General features: G+C 44.8%; 1 protein-coding gene across 1 annotated transcript; it reads left to right on the forward strand.

Annotated features, from left to right (window-relative positions):
• Window positions 1–10,886: 10,886 nt before the first annotated feature.
• Window positions 10,887–19,452, forward strand: LOC309546641 (fibrinogen-like protein 1-like protein; the record flags this gene model as incomplete). Its single annotated transcript, XM_082246371.1, has 3 exons — window positions 10,887–10,890; window positions 13,678–13,776; window positions 18,806–19,452. The coding sequence occupies 3 exons, from the start codon at window positions 10,887–10,889 to the stop codon at window positions 19,450–19,452; spliced, it is 750 nt and encodes a 249-aa protein (XP_082102497.1).
• Between the last annotated feature and the right edge of the window lie 612 nt (window positions 19,453–20,064).

Raw genomic sequence — 20,064 nt, forward strand, 5'->3', positions numbered from 1 at the left:
AGGGGAAAATCTTCTCCTCGGTGTTATCCGCCTCTTCGTGGGGCCGACCGCCCCGGAACTTCTTCCTCTTCCGGAGTCACGGCCGACGTCAGAGGTCCGGTGACCGAACGAGTCTCCCGGCGGACATGACGCGGCAGCGTGACCTATGACAGAAGCCTCTGACCTCCCGGGTGACGGCATCACTTCCTCCGCCGCCGCCGCTGCTGATGTAGATGCAGCCGAACCTCCGGAACCCGGGTCCCGCGGCAACTCAAGGCACCTACGGATCCAGGCATCGCCTCCCTCCTCTCCTGCCCTCTCGATAAGCTGCCTAAGGAGACTCATAACTGCCCAGATGCTCCCGAAGACCACCACACGCAAGAAGAAGAAGAAAAGCAGGTGAGGATTTTTGAAGAGATTGAGCTGTGAGGGCTCGGGCGGACCATTAAATAGCCCCCCTTCTGAGGTAACCTTCCTCCCATAGGAGGGAGAGTGTGGGCGTGGATAGGGGCTCATTCGCTGGAACCACTACTCTAACTAAAAACTGCCTAGTTACTGCAACTAGTTTTGCCCAGCTACACCTGAGGCGGGAAAACCTGAGCAGGAAAGCCAGGAAAACAAGCCTCAGGGTCAAAAGTTCACTAACCCCTGACATGGCTTACCAGTATAACCCATATTAAAATGGCCTCACTAATGCTAACTACCTTACTCTCACCCTTCCACCATCCCATAAGAAAGGGGGGCTTATATTAGCCCCCTTTCTCATATTATAACTGCTGTATAATCTCTTCCTTTGTTGCTGCTGTATAATCCTTCTGCAGTGTGAACAAGGTTAAACTGAATATTCATTATTGCAGAAGTGCAGCAGACATTTTTAAGTAGAACACTTTGCAATGCTAATCTATGTAGTGTCTTAAGTGTAGGAAGCAGCCACCTTGGCTGGGTCTGGATTGATCCTGGAGGACAGTGATTGGCTGATGCAACAAAGCAAGGGGAGTGTGTATCTGCAGGCTGCTGAGAGGAAAAGAGAAAACCGTTAGAAAAGCTATGAGGCATGAAAATAAAGAGTATGGACAATCAGATGAGACCTCAGTGAAGCAAAGAGACAGGACCTTGCCTCAGAGACTGGGAACTTTTCCCCCACTAGTTGTAAGGAAGGAAAAGAGGGACTATCTCAGCAGGATTGAAAGACTGAATTCACAATAACTTCTATAATTGTCTGACTTGAACTTGACTTTTACTGAATTAGGAGATTTTACTGAATCCAGAGACCCAGAAGAGGATGTCCTGGGTTTAATATTGTACATGTTAATCTGTTGTCTGCTAGGAACTGTTGTGCTTTCTTCAAGGTCCCCAACTTTGCCAGCCAATGTTTATTTTTTCATCATTCACTGGTCAGTGTGACACAATAGGGACTGTTATAGCAATAGCATAGACACTGTTAGCTATAATATATTCCTGCTAGGTAAGTGAAGTTCAGTTCTGTTAATTATTTAGTCTGAAAATTACAGGTAGAAACCAAAATCTCTCAGAAAAATGGTTTTGTCTTACTGATTGTTTGTTTATGTACACTTGCCAATCCTCTCTTCTTTTAGGCTATGCTTGCCTAATAAATTCTTTGAAATACATCAAGGTATGTCGGTAAGTTCTGGATTAGCGAGGTGTGTCATCTTCAGGTGTGCAGAGAAATCACGAAACAAATTAGCAGCTCCTTTGGAGGTAGCACTACAAAAACATATACTCAAAATTGTCAGGCAATCGTATTTTTTTCAAGTGAACTTCTAAACATCTTGGTAGCAAGGGCAGCATTCTATTTTTTGTGTATTTTAGTTTTAATCGCTAACTGCTTTGCTAATTAACATGTGCTTACAGAGCTGTCAGGGAAATGGCTGTGGAAGAACTGGCAATACTGCCAATACTAGGGATTGGTGTATCTGGTGCACTCCCATGTGCATGCGCGGAAAAATGTTAAATTGGCGCATGCAGGTGCGCGAAGGCGCGAATCAGCGAACACGGGTGCGAAAAGGCGCACGCATAACGTGACAGATGTGGCCACTTGCTGGCCTATATAAGACTGCTGCTGATTTCCCCAAATTGCTTGATTGTCGTCAGCCTTCCTGTGTTCCTGAGCCTCTGTGTATATTCCTTGGATTTCCTTAGTGACCAGGCTTGTTCCAGACCTGTCTGATCTCGTCTCCTAGCGTTGACCCTTGGCTTGTTCCACCAAGCCTTGCTCCTCTTTGATCATCTGTGTATGACTCCGGCTTGCCTTACAGACTTTGCTATTACTTACCTGCTTGCCTTGCTATGTATGACCTCGGCTACATCATGGACTCTGCTACTGCTACCTGCCTGCCTGCCTTCCCGTTGTGACTTTGGCCAAGTTCCTGTTTCTGCTACCTGCCTCTGCCCCCTGACTGATCATCTGTGTTTGACCCTCAGCCTGGCTTCTACTACTGTCTCCTGTGTGCACAGTTTGCTGAGTACATCTGGAGTTCCTTGAGAGACATCCGTCTTGCTGTGTATCCTGCCATTTCCAGCATTTATCTGGTGATCATGGGCCCAGCTCTTCAGTACCCTGTTGGCAACCTGTGCTTCTTTGGGCGCTAAACCAACTGTTCCACCTTTAGGGGTGTACCACACTTAGCCGCAAGGGGAGCCCTCTCAGCAGCCAGCAGGGGAGCAGAGAGAATGAGGATTGGGGCTGCTCTGTATTGGGGCTGCTCTGTATGTAAGTAATATAAGTATGGAATGTTTGTTATAAATAAAAAAAATATGGGTTTACATTAACTTTAAGCTGTGCTGTAGAATACAGATCTGGTATAAAAACATTCATGTGTAGCCAGGAGTGGCTATTTAAATTTATACATAGAGAAAAAATGATAATTTGCATACTTAAACTACTGTCAGTTACCTTGGTGGAGGCCGAAGTGCTGAGAGGGCTTCCCTTGCAGCTCGGTGCGGATCACCCCTGGTGGTGAAACAGGAGATGACACGTCCCAAGGAGCACTGGATGCGGATGGATCCCGGATGGATGGATGGTGATTCAGGACCGCTTCCAGGAGATCTATAGATGCTCAGAGAAAAGAGACAAAGGTTAATGCCAGGCCGAGGGTCATACACAGATAATCAGTCCGAGGAGATGAAGGTACAGAGGGCCGCACAAGAGAGAGAGTCCGTGGGATCCAAGCCAAGGTCGGTACACAGGAGATCCAGCAGAGGTGTTTTTTAGAGTAAGGGGTGGTCAGGCAAGCCGAGGTCAAACGAAGGAGAGATGCAGGTAAGTCAAAGGAGCTAGCCGGGATAAACAGGAACAACAGGCAATCGAACAGGTCACAGGTACAGGAGCTGATGATAAACCAGCACTGAAGCACAGCCAGTGAGTGTCTTATATAGGGCCAGGGCTGGGGAGATGGGCGTGGTGACACACCTGCTCTGCATCCAGCATTCTATTGTTGCTGAATGCTGATTCCTTTCCTGACAGTGCCCCCCCCCCCGAGGGGCAGCCTCTGGATGCCCTCTGACCATGTTTTTCCGGAAATTTGCTATGAAATTCTCTCAGAAGCTTAGGAGCATGGATATTATCCAATGGTTCCCAGGAATTGTCCTCCGGGGGGTATCCTTTCCATTTAATTAAGTATTGAGTGTGATTGCCTCTCCGTCGGCAATCTAAGATAGTCTCAATCTCAAATTCAGGCTCCCCTTCCACTGCAACTGGAGGAGGTGGTACCTCTTCTCTCCCCGGGTATGGGCTCGGTATTGCGGGCTTCAGTAGCGAGGCATGAAACACCGGGTGAATTTTGAAAGAACCGGGCAAGACTAATTCAAAGGCCACAGGGTTCACCACTCTCTTGACCTCGAAAGGACCAATGAATCTTGGCCCCAACTTCTTGGATGGGCAAGAAAGTTTTAAATTAGTTGACGAGAGCCAGACCTTATCTCCCACCTTGTGTGCAGGGTTCACCTTCCGTTTGAGGTCAAAGAATTTCTTATAATCCTGTTGGGCTTTCTGAATATTGTCCTGTAGTAACTGAAAATTAGCTTTAATGGCAGCCAGACGATCCAGGACTGCGGGAACCGTGATTTCCTGGTCCAAGTTGGGCAAGAAAGAAGGGTGGAAGCCATAATTAGCCCAAAACGGGGTTTGGTTGGTTGCGGAGTGTACAGAATTATTGTAAGCGAATTCTGCGCATGGGAGCAGGGAGACCCAGTTGTCCTGAGAGCTGGTGCAAAAGCATCGGAGGTACTGTTCTAGAGTTTGATTTGTTCTTTCCGTCTGCCCGTTGCTTTGTGGATGGTAGGCAGAGGACAGGGACACTCCAACCGCCAAGGCCTTGCAGAGCTCCTTCCAAAATCTAGAGGTAAATTGAACGCCTCGGTCTGATACTATATTATTCGGAAGTCCATGTAACCTGACCACCTCTTTGATGAATGCGTTGGCTGTTTCCAAGGCAGAAGGAGTGCCCACCATGGGCAGGAAATGAGCCATTTTTGAAAGTCGATCTACGACTACTAGGATGGTGGTAAACCCTTCTGAGGGTGGTAGCTCAACTATAAAGTCCATAGATAAACCTTTCCAGGGCTGCTCAGGAATCGGTAATGGCCTCAACAGGCCCCATGACTTGACTTTTGCCCCTTTGCTCCGTTGGCACGTAATGCAGGAATTCACATACATTCTGCAGTCCTGGTGCAGTTGAGGCCACCAAAAGCGGCGTTGAATAAGTTCGTAGGTTTTTCTCACCCCAAAATGTCCGGCAAGTTTGTGGTCATGAAAGGTTTTGAGGACCATCAATCTCACTTGTGCGGGAACAAAAATTTTTTCCTAGTACCAGAGGAGTCCATTCCGTTTCTTTAGAGACTCGGCTTCAAGTCCTGTACATTGGGTAGAGGCTTGTTGAATTGAGGTTTGTAGGTCAGCGTGGATCAGGAAAAAGTTTTGAGCTGACAAGATGGTATTGGGCTCCGTTGTGCTGGGAGAGTCTGGAAACATCCGGGACAGGGCATCCGCTTTTCCATTCTTCGACCCTGGCCTGTAGGTGATATGGAAATTGAAGCGTGAGAAAAATAAAGCCCACCGGGCTTGCCGAGGTCTTAGGCGTCTAGCGGCCCTGAGATATTCTAGATTTTTGTGATCCGTGAATATCATAATAGGGTGCATTGCACCTTCCAGCAGGTACCTCCATTCTTCTAAGGCACATTTAATGGCCAGGAGTTCCCGGTCCCCCACATCGTAATTCCTCTCTGGGGGTGACATTTTTCGAGAGAAGAACGCTACCGGATGTAGTAAGGCCTTTGGGCCTTGTCGCTGGGACAGGATAGCCCCTGTGGCTACTTCCGAGGCATCCACTTCGAGGATGTAGGGTAAAGCTGGGTCCGGATGTTGGAGAATAGGTGCGGTCACGAACAGGTTCTTTAACTCATCGAAGGCTGACTGAGCCTCCGGTGACCAGCGGAAGCGGATCTGCTGGCGCGTAAGTTGGGTGATGGGTGTAATAATTGTTGAAAACCCCTTCACAAACCTTCTGTAAAAGTTAGCGAAACCCACAAATCGCTGAACTCCTTTTTTGTCTGTGGGGGCTGGCCACTCCAGAATTGCTTTCACCTTCTGCGGATCCATAGATACACCCCCTGTTGAGATAATGAGTCCTAGGAACTGGATGGACTCTCTCTCAAATTCACACTTCTCCAGTTTCACATAGAGCCCATGTTTCCTCAGGGTGGCTAGTACTTTCTTAACGTGGATCCAGTGGAGTTCAAGAGTGGAAGAAAAGACCAGGATGTCATCTAGGTACACAATTAGGAAGTTGTCCAGAAACTCTCGAAAAATGTCATTCACCAAATGTTGAAAAGTGGCCGGGGCGTTACACAGCCCGAAGGGCATGACCATATATTCAAAGTGGCCAAACCGGGTCCTGAATGCTGTTTTCCACTCGTCCCCCTCTCGGATGCGGATAAGGTTGTATGCCCCTCGGAGGTCTAATTTAGTAAAGACCCGGGCAGTTCGGAAGCGCTGAAACAACTCTGGAATCAAAGGGAGAGGATAGCGGTTCTTGATGGTCACCTTGTTGAGCTCCCGGTAATCAACGCAGGGTCTTAATGTGCCATCTTTCTTCTCAACAAAGAAGATTCCAGCACCCGCTGGAGAGGATGAGGGCCTGATGAACCCCTTTTCCAAGTTTTCATTGACATAGGTTCGAAGAGTTTCCAATTCCTTCTCAGACAGGGGAAATATTCTTCCGAAAGGGATCTCTGCCCCTGGGAGAAGTTCAATAGGGCAGTCGTAGGGCCTGTGAGGGGGTAAAACATCAGCCTTTTTCTTGTCAAATACATCCCTAAAGTCCCGATAAGCTTCAGGAAGGTCTTCAAGGGGGTCTGGGCCCGGCTGGACGGCTAGACAAGCGGCAGGGGCATTGGGTCCAGGAGGGAAGCAGTGATCCTGGCAGTATTTGGATGAGAAGGAGATCTTCTTCTTTACCCAATCAATTTGGGGATTGTGAGCCTGGAGCCAAGGTAGGCCTAGGATTACCGGGAATAAGGGAGAGGACAAGACATCGAAGCGGATGAACTCTTGATGGCCCGGGGTTGTGATAGTAAGAACCGGATAGGTCTCTTTGGTCACGGGTCCGGAGCTAGGCAAGGACCCGTCGGCCAGAAAGACTTGAAGCCGTTGCTCCTTAACTTGCAGGGGGACTCCTAGTTTCTTAGCTAGAGTGCAGTCCAGGAAACAACTACAAGCTCCGGAGTCAATAATTGCCGTCAGCTGGATCCTCTCTTCGGCTACCTGTAGGGAGACAGGAAGGGTAAGGTGAGCAGGGGACGGCTCAGAGACCTGACAGTTCAGAACAGACCGTGAATAGCACTTACTAGGCCTCACAGGACAGTTGCGGAGAAAATGGCCAGGAGCTCCACAGTATAGGCAGAGGTTCGCCTGGCGGCGACGTTGTCGCTCTTCGGGGGTTAGGGAGGAACGAATTAGCCCAATCTGCATGGGTTCACAATCTGCAGAGGCATTGACAGCTGGTCCAGGAAGAGGAGAGGCAGCAAATGGAACCTTAGGCATGACCCAAGTAGCTCGAGCCCCCTGGAGGCGTTCTGAGCGTCTTTCCCGGAGACGCCTGTCCATCTGGATGGCAAGGGAGATTAAATCTTCCAGGGATGCTGGTGTCTCTACTCGAGCAAGCTCGTCCTTTAGAGCTTCAGAGAGGCCATGTCGGTACTGATACTTCAACGCTGCCTCATTCCAGTCCGTGTCGGCTGCCCACCTACGGAAATCTACAGTGTAGTCCTCGGCCGGGCGTTTGTTCTGTTGTAGGGCATGTAAGGCAGACTCTGCGGTGACCGTGCGCTGGGGATCTTCATATAATTGGGCCATAGCCTCAAAGAAGGAGCTTACGGAATTTAGGATCGGGCTCTTCTGTTCCAGGAGGTTGTGTGCCCAAGTCTGAGGTTCGTCAGCCAATAGGGAAATTATAAACCCTACTTTAACGGATTCAGAGGAGAAGGTCCTGGGCTGGAGAGCCAGATATAACAAACAGGCATTCTTGAAGGCCCTGAACTTCCTTCGCTCCCCACGGAAGCGTTCTGGCGTGGGCACCCGTGGCTCTGGTGGCGGAGCTGAAACTGAATGGGCGGAGCTAGTTTGATCCGGTTGGGACGGAGCCGGTAGCGAGCTAGTGGCAGGCTGAGTAGGGTCCGTCGGGGAGGAGGAGCCGGCTAGGTTAAGTACCCGACCTTCCAGCTGGAAGTAACCATCTTGTAGTCTTTGTACGGCCTGGGTCAGGGCTGAAACCTGTTGGCACAGAGCCTCGAGCGGGGAAGCACCTCTGTCGGCCTCTGACATGGCTGGTTTATGCTGTCAGTTACCTTGGTGGAGGCCGAAGTGCTGAGAGGGCTTCCCTTGCAGCTCGGTGCGGATCACCCCTGGTGGTGAAACAGGAGATGACACGTCCCAAGGAGCACTGGATGCGGATGGATCCCGGATGGATGGATGGTGATTCAGGACCGCTTCCAGGAGATCTATAGATGCTCAGAGAAAAGAGACAAAGGTTAATGCCAGGCCGAGGGTCATACACAGATAATCAGTCCGAGGAGATGAAGGTACAGAGGGCCGCACAAGAGAGAGAGTCCGTGGGATCCAAGCCAAGGTCGGTACACAGGAGATCCAGCAGAGGTGTCTTTTAGAGTAAGGGGTGGTCAGGCAAGCCGAGGTCAAACGAAGGAGAGATGCAGGTAAGTCAAAGGAGCTAGCCGGGATAAACAGGAACAACAGGCAATCGAACAGGTCACAGGTACAGGAGCTGATGATAAACCAGCACTGAAGCACAGCCAGTGAGTGTCTTATATAGGGCCAGGGCTGGGGAGATGGGCGTGGTGACACACCTGCTCTGCATCCAGCATTCTATTGTTGCTGAATGCTGATTCCTTTCCTGACAACTACTATTTGGGTATTTTTTTTGAAAAAGTTAGCTGGAGATAGAATTATATACGCACCACATCCCTTAATATAATTTTATGAGAGGAATTTTTGTTGTGGGACTTTTAAGGTGCAAATTGAAAAAATGATGGAGAAAAAGTCATTTCTATAAAATCAATTTACAATTTTATTCATCACAGAAATGATCAACAAACATTAAAAATCATATAAAAAGAGAATTCTATAACTATATAGTGCCTGCTCGACATGTTTCGCCATCTCACGATAGCTTCTTCAGGAGACTGACGGGCAAATTTTTATAAGTTAATTATTCTCTGAAAGAGTAGAGCTTATGCCTGGTTTGGAATGTGCCAATCTTGGAATCTTGGCCAATCTTGGAATCTTGGCACATTCCAGACCAGGCATAAGCTCTACTCTTTCAGAGAATAATTAACTTATAAAAAGTTGCCCGTCAGTCTCCTGAAGAAGCTATCGTGAGATGGCGAAACATATCGAGTAGGCACTATATAGTTAAAGAATTCTCTTTTTATATGATTTTTAATGTTTGTTGATCATTTCTGTGATGAATAAAATTGTAAATTGATTTTATAGAAATGACTTTTTCTCCATCATTTTTTTCAATTTACACCTTAAAAGTTCCACAACAAAAATTCCTCTCGTAAAAATACTATTTGGGTATGGCTACAATGTAACACACACATATATTTTTAACAGTAGTGATTACAAACAAACATAACTGTATTAAGCTTAATAAATCCTTTTGTGGCAATATGATATTTTATCATTCTCGGACACTATTCTTGAATTAGGGAGTGCTGACTCTTTGTCAGCTGTGAACAGGCATAATTCAGGTTTGTTTTCACGAGCTAACAGAACATTAAAAAATCTATTTTCCCAACAGTAACCCTTGTAAGATCTACAGGTTCTGCACACATTGACCAGCAATTTCGTTTAACCTTCATTGTGCTGGTAGTAAATAGAAAATCATGTCCAATTGTCTGAAACCCCTTTAATATACCTGAGATTATTCTACTTACAAGTCTACTTACTTGACAAATTTCTCCATTGTTTTCAGATATTGGATCTTAACAGAGTCTCTTGTTTTGACCATCAATCCTTCCAAGGTATTTTTATCATTATCTAGGAGACATTTCACGGGCCTCTCTGATAATTAAATCCTGTCTTGGAATTAAAAATGATAAAATATAATTGTTCATTCATAGAAACTCTAACAACCTAAGCTCACACTGCCCTGCTGGATATGGTTTTCCCAGGGAGAGTAGAGCTGTGCCTAGGAAAGGAACAGCATGGAGGAACTTTGGCTAGAGGTGCCTAAGGAGGTGAAGGATAGCTGGATCTTTGTCTGAAGTATGGAACTTACTGCTACCTCTACCCTATTGCCAGGAGCTTATGTTCACATGATACCAGGTCAGCTTAAAGGTTCTTTACCTGTGAAGACTGTTTATTCTTTACCCATGAGAGTATTTTATGTTTAACCACTGCATACCTCCCAACTCTGTAACTTAAGAATGAGGGACACCCTGGAATGAGTGGATAGGCGGCACACTCTGCACACCCCTGGGTATGACTTAAAGGAACAGAAAGCATTGCCATACTGTACGTATGTTTACGTTCAGATGCGGAGTGGAAGAGTACAGTGTATGTCCCGCTATGTGTATACACAAAGATACAGTCAGGGGTTAAGGAACACTAATATCAGATGTTTGTTGAGAAATGGGTAAAGATGTGCTCCTGTCCCTTTATGTCCCTGCTTTCTGTGCCTTCTCAGACAAAACAACTTGTTGAGCCCCGGTTCACACTACTGCGTGTGCCGGGTTCGCATGTCATGTCGGAGCGCACTGCTCCGACATGACATGCGATCAGCTGTGCGGTGCGAGTTTAGCCATACAGTTTGTATGGCTAAATTCGCACCGCACCCGCAGCAAAGACGCACAGGAGGCATTTTTGCTGCCGCATCAGGATCGGATCGCACAGCGGTCCTGTGCGAACTGCACGATCGCACTGCGATATGCGATCAAACTGGGGGTGTCGTTAAGATTACATTGACACCCCCAGTGGATCGCATATGGCAGTGTGAACTGCCGGGGGTGCGTGTGCGATGCGGGAACAGGCTGCGAATTCGCAGCCTTCCCGCATCGCAATAGTGTGAACCGAGCCTGACTCTTAATTATCCTTTCCAACCAACAAAAGAGTTATTAAAGGTTCATTAGTCCATGTCTTGAGTTTACCTGCTGATAAGATAAATGATATATTTTGCAATATTTTGAAAACACAAAAAGATATTGCATACCTTATTGCTTTCTAACTGATAAGCGGTTGGAAGAATACTGGGACGGAATGAAATGAAAGGTTATTCACAATAAAGTTTGAGTCCAAGGAAAGCAAGGCAAATCAGGAAACAGAACAAGAAAAGCAAGACAAATAATTAAGATCAGAGTATGAGAAAAGCAAGATGGGTAAGTTGAAATTTGCTAAGAGCTCTAGTTACTCACATTGGCCATTTATTTAAGTCTATTTTTTGCTCTTTCTGTTTCTGCAATATTGAAGTTGCTATATCAGTAGCAAGCACGACATTCTAATTCTTTTTTCTGCATTTTCTCTGCAAAATAAATGCCCTGTGTAAACTTGTCTTATGGATAATGCCTATATTGTGTATGTGTGTGTATATATATATATATATATATATATATATATATATATATATATATAGCATTGTGGTGAGAATGTGTTGTATACAGTAGGTATTAGATATGTCTAAGAAACGTTGGTTTGTTTGAGTGACTTTTGACATTATAAGCCAGAGAGAACGAGAAGGCAAAAGAGAGTGTAAGAGTGCATGGCTTTCAACTTTCCCTGATTTGGAGGGTCTGTTACTTCTTTGACACCATATCCAACTGTCCTACGTTCATCCTTAAATGTTCCTCTTTTTGGTCTGATGTGTACATCTCTGTACAAAGTTTACTATTTTACTATCAAAAGTGTTATGCTGCACTAAACTTTTTTATCTAACCTATACATTACTGCACTTATTATTTTGAAAAGCCAATATAAAGGAAACATAGAGATAAAAAAGCACTTGTGTGGTTTAGCCAATCATTTTCTGTATATTGGATCTTTGTGGTCCGTGAAATAGGGGCTGTAGCAGGGACGTGTAGAATGTCTAAAAGTTGTCCCTATATCATTTCAGAAAGTTAGGAAAGTTTTCAAAGTGAATGTTAGTAAATAGGATGAACCTGTGTTCACTTGTGTTCACAGGTTTTTCCCACTTCGGTGGTGGATGCCCTCTAAAAAAAAAAAAAACTATAAGACTTTGAACACGTATTGTTTTAATGCACCTGGTTTGTATTTAGTTTATTTAAACTGAAAGTTTAGCTAAACTTTAATAAGATTGGATATTATTATTATTATTATTATTATTATTAATAATATTATTATCATACAAGAATCTTATAGCATGAGTGGAAGTGTATTTTAGTGGAAATTTGGTATCACAAATTTTGTGCTGGCAGCATGCCTATGTAGTTTACCCAAGCACAGTGTTTTTTTAGGATTTTTATAGCACCAACAGTTTGCACAGCGCTTTACATTATAAAGGAGGGCAGTATAACACAGTTCAATACAAAAGAAATAAGAGGGCCCTTGTCACGTTTCTTGATTGGAGGCGGAGTTTATGAGGGGCTTCCTTTTCGGCACTGGTCCAAGCACCCCTGAATGTGATGGCAGATCCAGTAGCAAGCCGAGGTCAGTACCAGGGAATCAGGCAGTGCAAAGTCTGGGAGCAGGCCAAGGAGAGTACCTGGGAATTAGGCAGGGCAAAGTCCTGAAGCAGGCCAAGGTCAGTACCAGGGAATCAGGCAGAGAATAGTCAAAGGCAAGCCAAGGTCGGTATCAAGAATCCATAGAGCAGGGTCAGGAACCAGCCTGAGTCAGCAACGGAAGATCAATCAGCAAGTAGGAACACGGGTCACAGGAAAACTGAAGAACATCCCGGGATTAGCATGCACCGGGGTCTCCTTTAAATTGGCAGCTTGGCGCCAGTGCTGGCACACAGAATTGTTTCCTATGTGTCAGTGCACGCTAGGTATAAGCCTAAACTTGTCTATGTTCTGGTACAAGTGCACAAGCATTAACTTCATGGGAATTAGCAGTAGCTGCATGGTTAACAGCAAACACACACACACACATCATAGCTTGAACTGGATGGACTGATGTCTTTTTTCAACCTCACAAACTATGTAACTATGTAACATTCAGCTTTTGTCCTACGAAAATTCGTAATCGGCTGTCGAAAGCACTATACTAATGATTCGAAAATCGGCAGATCATTCATCGGACTAAATTTTACTTCCGATTTTCTTATCGTGTGTACAGGCCTTTAGAAGGGAGTAGCAGTGGCACAGTAAATGCACATGCAGTATGGCAGGATGCAGACAGCTGTATGTTCACAGGCTTATGCAGTTATACAGGGAGTAGCGGTGGCACAAAAGACAGTATACATACACGCACATGTAGCTTAGCAGCAAGTACAAACAAATGCCTTTAAACAGGTAGAGTCTCTAAGACAGGGGAAAGTTTGCCAAGGTCCACACTTTTTTCTATTTGTCAATTCAGCTGTGAGGACTGCACCTATTGGGTGAATTGGCTTGAAATTTATTTTACCATTATGATCATTTTTATTTGAGTATTTAAGGTGATAAGACAAAGCCAGTGATTGGATGTGGGGCCTGAAGGACAGGTCAGAATCTAGGATTACACCCAGCATCCTGGCATCTGCAAAGGGATCAATATTTGTGCTATTGAGTTTGAGGAAGTGGTGTGACATCCATACTGATGTATTGTTAAGGCTCCTTTCACATTAGCGCATCTCCATCTCTGGTGTGATTTTGATATGACGTTGCATTGTATGGATCAAAGTTGCATAAAAAGTCACACCAAAGTAGTGCAGGCACCTTCAAAGTCGCTGCAACTTTAAGTCGCAGCGATTTGATTGGGTGCCATTGAAAAGAATGGTGTGCAATTTTTATTGCGACTTTGAGGTCAAAAGTAGCATGACAAATCGCACAAGTGTGAATGGACTCTAAGTAAATTTGTGATACATGAGGAGATCGAGGGGGTGAGCTGAGGAGTACAGAGATGTATCTTGGGCATTGTCAACGTAGATGTGGTGTAGATTTCTTTACCAAGTTGTGATGTAAAATATTTCTTGCATGGTTAATAATGCAACCTGTTTTATGTCCTTTTAGATATCTTAAATTACCTTCTGATTTTGGCTTTAGTGAGCACAGCTTCAACAAGACATGCTCGAAGAAAACCAAGAGATGAGGATAACGATGATAACAAAAGTATGTGACAGTACATTAGCCTTGCACAAAAAGGTCAAAATATATTTTTTTGGAAAATAACCTCTAAATATTTGGCAGCTCCATCCATAAATGGATAGAATTAGGACAGAGCTTGTACATTTTCTAGGTTAAGTTCATATGTACAGGGCAGGCTACCCAAGGACTGGGTTTTTTAGCCAGTTCCCGGCCCAGATGCAAAAATTGCAACTTTACAGGGATAAATCATCATGAGTTCATCCCACTGGTTCCAACTATATACAGGGTCCAGTCACTTCTTTGACGAGTAGATCTGTTCAGGAGTACATTTCTCTTTACATATTGCAAGGCCTCGCTTCTCTGAGGTTTCCGTATCTGGCCCATAGGCAAGCCCTGCACCGTGTCTGAGAACTGTATAATGGTAGCCCATACATCCTAGTGAGCACATCTGTGGAACCTGCCCCAGCACTCCACTGAAGGGTTATGTTCTCTCTGCCCCCTTGTCTTTTAACGTTTTAATTCACATGATCTAAATTATTTGTAACTCAAAAGCCCATATTGTTAGTATCCTCACATGGTATACACATAAGGTCCCCCATAACTTAAAAATCCAATTTTCAAATAATATATTATTATACCCACATACACAACCAGTGCCAAAGTTCAGATGCAGTATGTGCTTCAGATAATAAATACAATGTTGCAAATCCACAGTCTTTCTGTGTAAGGGCCCTTTGACATGAGCAGACCGATCGGGTATACCTGTCAGTTTTTCAGGCAGACTTGATCGGACCCTCTATTCTCCTCTATGGAGCGGTGGGTGTCCGTTTACACCCGCCTACTGAACATCCAATCAAATATGATCTGCTTAAAACAGATGGATGGGAGATTCGTTCCCATTCCATCTAGAAGATCGATCGGATGGCAGTCGGATGTAAACAAGCAAACTGTCAATTTACATCTGACCACCCATAGTAGAGAACAGGCTGTGCCCCTGTCCACACTGCATAAGCAGAGTAAAGACAGACCTGTCATTACCAGCTGAGCAAGCGGACGCCTAGCGAAGCCTTCCCCATGTGGAAGGGGCCTAACTGTTTCATCCACCAAAGAATGTCCTTGGAGATGGCTCCACCACCTTTAACCAGGTAAATTATAGAAAAAGTACAGTAAAACTGCAGGAAAGGGCACTGGGGGGCAAACTAATGTCAATTTATTTTATTTTGTAATGTAATCCAATAGGATTACAATATATCAGTGTGTTTGTGTGTTTTACTTTTCAAATTTGCCGCTGGTTACAACCCCCTGAGAGCGTCACGTCGCAGGAGACGGAAGCCGGGGCTCACAGCATCGGGCGGAAGATCCGGTTGCCGTATGCTGCAGGGACACATCGCGGGATCCCGGGGATAAGGTAAGTAACCTCTACCAGGATCCAGCAATGCTCCCTGGCGGTACCCCGAGTGTGCCTCGGGGTTACCACTAATGGCACTAAAATTCCACCCCGAGCCACACTCGGGAATACCGCTAAGGAGGTTAAGGTTAAAAACCTTCTGTTGCAAAGGACCCCCCCTTATACTTAAATGAGCCCAATCTCGATCCAGCAATATGCATGAGAGCAGCTGCTCTCCAGACTCTGTCCCTCCTTACAGGGCAGATCGATAGAAGTGGGAACCATCGACTCCTGCTCCTGTAAATCTAATCCTATGAGGCGCTAAACTGTCTGTGTCAATAGACTCAGACAGAGTGGCTCAGGAGCAAGCCCACACAAGTGCCCACATAGAAAGTGGCTTTCTATGGTGGCACTCAGCAGCGGGGATGAGCCAAGAGCACCAGCAGGGAACCCAAAAAGAGGAGGATTGGGGCTACTCTGTGCAAAACCACTGCACAGAACAGGTAAGTAAAACATGTTGATTATTAAAATAAAAACAAAAAACAAAACTGAACCTTTAGTGCCGGTTCACACTAGGTCGCTCCGACTTAGGGGGCGACCTGTGAAGTCGCGTGCAGCGCGACTTCGGCGCGACTTGCACGGACTTCATAAAATAAATATCAATGCAAGTCGCCTCCAGGTCGCCCCGAAGTAGTACAGGACCCTTTTTCTAAGTCGGAGCGACTTGTGTAGCTCCTATTAGAACCGGTCCTGTACTGCTCAATGACCGCGACGGTGCACGACTTGCCAGGCTGACCAAGTCGCCTGACAAGTCGTATTAGTGTGAACCGGCACTAAGTCTCCATTCACACTAGTACGACTTGTCAGGCGACTTGGTCAGCCTGGCAAGTCGTGCACCATCGCCGTCCATTGACTGCTACAGGAACCGTTCTAACACAAGTCGCTCCGACTTAGAAAAAGGGTTTTGTACTACTTTGGGGCGACCTGGAGTGACTTGCATAGACATTCATTTCATGAAGTCCGTGCAAGTAGTGCCAAAGTCGCATCGCACGCGACTTCACAGGTCGCCCCCGAAGTCGTGCCGCTTCAGTGTGAACCGGCACTTACAGTCACTTTAAATAGTTACAAGCTAGTACATGGTTGCTTTTAACGCATAAAGGCATGTCTTGGCAAAATCTAAATATATGCACCTCCATTCATGCATATTTCTTCATGTATTTTTACCTCTTTCAAAACTCTGCAAATGCCCAAAAATACTCATTGATACTGCCAGAAATCCAGTGAGATTCGAACACTCTTTAGTAAACTGGTAATATAACCTATGCTGCACTGGAATCCCAAGCAGTTCTGTCAAGCCTGCCTGAGTTGGGCGCCCTGGTAGACTAATGAACGCGAACACCTTCAGCGTTTGTTATGTAGATGAAAAGAGGGGGCTGTTCTGTAGTCCAGCAGGTGAGAATTAGCTGGATTTCTGGTAGGATAACCTGTGATTTTTCTGTACTTGCAGCTTTGTAAAGAGAAAGAACACTGGGGAATGTGCATATATTACACAGATGTGCTAAATGTTTTATTTTGCCCAGACAAACAATATTACTCTAGTCCAATCCTTTCTTTTTTGCTTTTGACTGGGTAGGGATCATTTAATACTTGTATCATATACATCAGGATGCTGTGTATATGGCCAATGGGGATGTTTTCCATCTCTTGCTATGTGACAGTGTGTTAGACCAAACAGAAAGAATTTGGAATTTGGCAGTTTGCATTGATACAAGCAACCACTCAGCCATTCCTTTAATATTTCTGGGGACGTTATAACATGTATAGAAAAATCTGTGCACCCAGGAAAAACAGACAGGTTTTCTACAGTGAGGAAAAAAGTTTAGGATCCCCTGCTGATTTTGTACGTTTGTATATTTGTCAACCAGAAATGATCAGTCTATAATTTTAATGATGTGTTTATTTTGAACAGTGAGGGACAAAATAACAAAAAAAAAAAAAAAATATCCAGAAAAAAGCATTTAAAAAAGGTATAAATTAATTTGTATTTTAATAAGTGAAATAAATATTTGATCCCTATCAATCAGCAAGATTTCTGGCTCCCTGGTGTCTTCTATACAGGTAATGAGCTGAGATTAGGCACACTTTCTTAAAGGAATTGTTCCTAATGTCAGCTTGTTACCTGTATAAAAGACACATGTCCACTGAAGCAACCAACCAATCAATCAGATTCCAATCTCTAGTCTCCACCATGGCCAAGACCAAAGAGCTATCCAAGGATGTCAGGGACAAGTTTGGAGACCTACACAAGGCTGGAATGGGCTACAAGACTATCGCCAGGCAGCTTGGTGAGAGGATTGTAACAGTTGGTGCGAATATTCACAAGTGGAAGAAACAAAATAACTGTCAATCTCCCTCGGTCTGGGGCTCCATGCAAGATCTCACCTCATCGAGTTTCAATGATCATGAGAATGGTGAAGAATCAGCCCAGAACTAAACAGGAAAATCTTGTCAATGACCTCAGGGCAGCTGGGACCTTAGTCACCAAGAAAACAATTGGTAACACACTACGCTGCGAAGGACTGAAATCCTGCAGTGCCCGCAAGGTTCTCCTGTTCAAAAAAGAACATTTACAGGCCTGTCTAAAGTTTTCTAATGGACATCTATATAATTCAGAGGAGAACTGGGTGTAAATGTTGTGGTCAAAAAAGGCCAAAATCAAACTCTTTGACATCAACTCAACTTGCCATGTTTGGAAAAAGGAGGAATGCTGCATATGACCCCAAGAACACCATTCCCACCGTCAAACATGGAGGGGGAAACATTATGCTTTGGGGGTGTTTTTCTGCTAAGGGGACAGGAAAACTTCACCGCATCAAAGGGACGATGGACGGGGCCATGTACCATCAAATCTTGGGTAAGAACCTCCTTCCCTCAGCCAGGCCATTAAAAATAGGTCGTGGATGGGTATTCCAGCATGACAATGACCTAAAACACATGGCCAATAAAATAAAGGAGTGGCTCAAGAAGAAGCACATTAAGGTCCTGGAGTGGTCTAGCCAGTCTCAAGACTTTAATCCTATAGAAAATAGGGTTTGAGTTACCAAGCGTCAGCCTCGACACCTTAATGACTCGGAGAGGATCTGCAAAGAGGAGTGGGTGAAAATCCCTCCTGGGATGTGGGAAAACCTGGTGACCAACTATAAGAAATGTCTGACCTTTTTTGATTGCCATCAATAGTTTTACCACCAAGTACTAAGTCATGTTTTGCGAAGGGGTCAAATACTTATTTCACTCATTAAAATGCAAATCAATTTATAACTTTTTTTGAAATGTGCTTTTCTGGATTTTTTTGTTGTTATTCTGTCTCTCGCTGTTAAAATAAACCTACCATTAAAATTATAGACTGATCATTTCTTTGTCAGTGGGCAAACGTACAAAATCAGCAGGGGATCAAATACTTTTTTCCCTTACTGTACATTCCAGGAGAAGCCCGATCACTTTCAAATGTCCAAAGGCCCTGCACTTAGCTTTGCTTTTTTGTTATTTATGCTTTATTTATTGTGTTATTTGTTAAAAAGTAAAATTTACCATCCTTTCCATGTACATGCTATTAGGCTGATTTTCTGTTTGTTATTGATTTCTACATGTAAGAAACTTCTTTTACAGAGTTACCTAAAGACTGCAGTGGCATCCCAAGAAACAAGGAAAGTGGTGTGTATGTAATCCAACCCCAGGATTTTCCCCACCCATTGATTGTATATTGTGACATGACAACCTACAGTGGGGGTTGGATTGTCATCCAGCGTAATTCTTTTAACTCTGAGATTACATGGGATGAGTCCTGGACTACCTACAAATATGGCTTTGGCAATGTTGAGAAGGATTACTGGCTGGGCATTGAGTACATTCACCAAATCACCAAGCAGAGGGTGTACCAGGCCCGTTTTGTTATTCTTGATAATAACAATGAAGAAAAATATGCTGACTACAACCTTTTCAGTGTGGAGGATGAAGCTAATGGCTACCGGCTGAGGCTGGGAAGCTACACGGGCGATGCAGGAGATGCCATGTCTTCAATAACTGCAGGGGTCACACATGACAACATGAAGTTTTCAGTTAAGGACAAAGACCAGGACACTAACAGTGGTGCTAACTGCGCTATCAGTTATGGTGGTGCATGGTGGTATGCAGCATGTTTTGCATCCAAATTGAACAACAAAAATGCAATACACTGGCAAGGGCTCTGTAATGGCAACTGCAAGGGATCAACTGTATTAATCCGGCCAGCAGATTACTGCATTTACCTTGATTAACTGCAGTATGAACCCGTTTACATACAGTACACATTGTATTGTTTCAATTGATGTTTATAATAGAAATAAAATATACTCTGATAATTTGCTCATAACAATTTTTAGCTGTTTGATGCCAGATTAAGTATTTTATCATTTTTTGCATCTTTGAAAACATGAACTTTCTTGCACATAATTATGAATTTTCGCAACTAGTGGAAATCAAACAAGTTCTCAAAGCAGACTTAAGGCCCGTACACACGTGCAGATTGTCGGCCGAAAAGATTCGGCCGACGACCGGTCGGCCGATTTTCGGCTTGTTAGTATGATGCTTCCGACAGCGCACTTTCGGCCGAACAGAATCTGTCGTGCAGGCATTAAAATTTTTGTATGCCGACACCAGAACGGCCGATTGTTCGCCAGTCAGTACAGAATTCGGCCGACAGACAGCAGATTTGCGAGACTGGGCATGCTCAGAAAAGAAAAAACACAGGGAAAGTTAACCATCACATGACATCACTTCTGCAGTCGGCAGACAAAATTCGTGTGCAGTCTTTTGCACTTTTCAGCGGACACGACAGCCCAGGGACAAAAGACGGCCGATCGGTCGGCCGACGATCGGTACGTGTGTAC

Source organism: Pelophylax lessonae (assembly GCF_965119305.1).
Source record: "Pelophylax lessonae genome assembly, chromosome: 2".
Classification (NCBI taxonomy): Eukaryota; Metazoa; Chordata; class Amphibia; order Anura; family Ranidae; genus Pelophylax; species Pelophylax lessonae.